Source organism: Protopterus annectens, chromosome 2.part1 (assembly GCF_019279795.1).
Source record: "Protopterus annectens isolate FY-2018-M chromosome 2.part1, PAN1.0, whole genome shotgun sequence".
In the NCBI taxonomy this organism is placed as follows: domain Eukaryota; kingdom Metazoa; phylum Chordata; order Ceratodontiformes; family Protopteridae; genus Protopterus; species Protopterus annectens.
In genome coordinates this window covers 1,471,849,848-1,471,852,347 of record NC_056729.1, presented here as the reverse complement: position 1 = coordinate 1,471,852,347, position 2,500 = coordinate 1,471,849,848, and the positions used below count along the sequence as shown (strand labels likewise).

Genomic DNA, 2,500 nt, shown 5'->3' with positions numbered 1-2,500 from the left:
ACTCCTCACACCACTCACAATCCACACCAACTCTCATTATCCTAGAACCAAATTCCACAGCATTACACATGCTCTCTCTTCTCAGACAACTACTTTTTGGCAAATTCCCCTCATTGACATTAAGGAAATCAACACTTATTCCAAATTCAGAATGCAGCTCAAAAAGCACTTCTTCATCCAAGCCAAATGTTCCTGCTTCAACAAAAGACATATCATCTAATCTATCTCCTTTCTGAATCTTTTCTCTTTTTTTGCGATTCACTGAAAATTTACCCACTTTAGAAACTAATGGATGTGTTGTGCATTACACTCTGCTTGATTGCACATTGTTCTGTGCTTGTTCACTGGAATGTATATACAGTTTTCTATGTAATTAGTCTGAACTATTCTGTTATTGCCTGCATTTCTGTATTTTTTGTTTGTGAAATGTTTTGTATTTCACTCGGGTTGAGCCTGAACTTGCTCAGTATCAATCAGTGCACTATCCCTGTAAAGAAATATAAATACATAAGTAAATGTTGTAGAGTTACAGAACACCTACTCAGTTTATTGTCTTGTAGTATGGCTCAGTCTCTTCCTGAAATACAGAATCAGACATCTCTCCTGTAAAGAAGAAAAAAATATATATAAATAAATATATACATATATGTGTATATCGTAACGTCACTAGTACAAAAGTGTAAATAACTATTTAAAGACTTTAGAAACATTTTCTATTTTGGAAGGAACATAGACGCTAGGCATACCTCTCAAGTGTACCTCATTATGAGGAACGTACCTCATTTGGGGTCTTAAAAAGTTCATGTTCCTCAAAGTTCCTCGATGTTCACATTGAAAGACTCTGTCACACATTCAGTGTTAGGAATTTTTTAAATGAAAGCCATGGTAAATAAAAATGAATCATATTAATTCATTAAAAGATCTTTATAAGCAAAACCAGCATATTTTAACCATCCTATGTTCTTCCTAGGTGAAGTTGTTAGTTAGCCATTAGTATGTGTTCCACATTTTGCCCATTTGTTCCACATTATGAGGACTAGTGTTCCTCATTTTGGAGATGGAAGGCTGAGAGCTATGACGCTAGGCTGTTCTCAGTGATTTGGTCAGTTGTTTATTCATTTAAGTCACATTTTGAGTGCTTTCATTCGTTGTAAAGTTTTCAGTCAAACTTCATCAGAAACTGACATAAAATGAACCTAGGCTTATTATTTAACTGGTGTGGCAAGTGGAGGATGGGTTAAGGAGTTCCCTAATCCATAAACCCTAGGCTTATTGTTTAACTGGTGAGGTGAGTGGGGGATGGGTTAAGGAGTTCCCTAATCCATAAACCCTAGGCTTATTGTTTAACTGGTGAGGTGAGTGGGGGATGGGTTAAGGAGTTCCCTGATCTATGAACCTAGGTTTATTGTTTAACTGGTGTGCTGAGCAGAGGATGGGTTAAGGAGTTACCTGATCCCTTTAAGGACACTGGAAATGCTCACATTTTCATTTAGTCCTGGGGTGTGTCTGCTTGCAATTGTGTGAGACATTTTAACTTTTTAACTAGCAGTAAGTTGTCTGTGGATCTGTATCTTTTTCAGAAGCTGCAAATTGTTATCTGGGGAACTGGGAGCAGGTCCTACTATGTCTGGGTAGTGCATTGTAAGGGTCTCGCTTCCTGATGCCTCCCACATGTTCTTTTATCCAGATTCTAAGTAATCTTGTGTTTTTTCCAATGTGGTATGCTTCACATTGAGAACATACTGCAATGTAAACTATGTTGGGGGTCTCACAGTTTAAATGGTCTTTTATGTGAATAACCTCCTGTGAGATAGTGAGGCATACCATGGGGGTTTGAATTATAAAATTGCACCGGTGGCATTTCCCATATTGGTGCATTCCTGGAGATGCGTCAAGGGTGTGTACCTGCAGCCTGTTTTCTGATTTGAAAGTGGCTTTGAGGGACATGCTCTTTTTGTAGCAGAATTTTGGCTGGTTTCCAAAGATTAGGGATATCTCTGGGTGCTCCACTATGAGCACCCAGTTTTTAACAAGGATGTCTTTGATGCCGGTGGTGTCTAGAGAGATGGGCAGGGGAAACCTTGGGGTGGTGTCCTCTGGTGCCTGACCTTTGGGGTAGAATCCATGTTTAAGGATGGGTGGGTAGAGGATTTATCTCCTTGTGATTACCACTCCCATGACTCTAGAGACTAGATCCTCTGGGTAGTGCCTTTCCATGAAGAAGTTCTTGAGGTGCTGGCATTTGAGGTGGAAAGTATCTTCTTCACTAACAGTTCTGCTTAGCCATATATGCTGCCCCTTTATGATGTTCTGCTTCATGAAGGGGGGTGCTGGCTGTGGAAATCAAGGTAGTTATTTCTGAAGGTGTTCTTTCTATGGAGGGTGGATTTGAAGGTCTTGGACTGGGGATCCAGGGTTAATTCCATATCTAGAAACTAGACTTGGGTTTCTCTTCTTGAAACTGTGAGCTGTAGGAACCCGATGCTGGCTTCAATCTGAT

The 2,500-nt window shown here is 39.8% G+C and overlaps 1 protein-coding gene across 1 annotated transcript in view; it reads right to left on the bottom strand.

The window, feature by feature from the left end:
• LOC122794496 overlaps positions 1–2,500 on the bottom strand; it is a 613,529-nt gene that overhangs the window by 27,683 nt on the left and 583,346 nt on the right. The window contains exon 7 of the mRNA XM_044062941.1: positions 542–603. Within this exon, the coding sequence (XP_043918876.1) occupies positions 542–603 (62 nt within the window). The remainder of the gene's footprint in view (positions 1–541; positions 604–2,500) is intronic.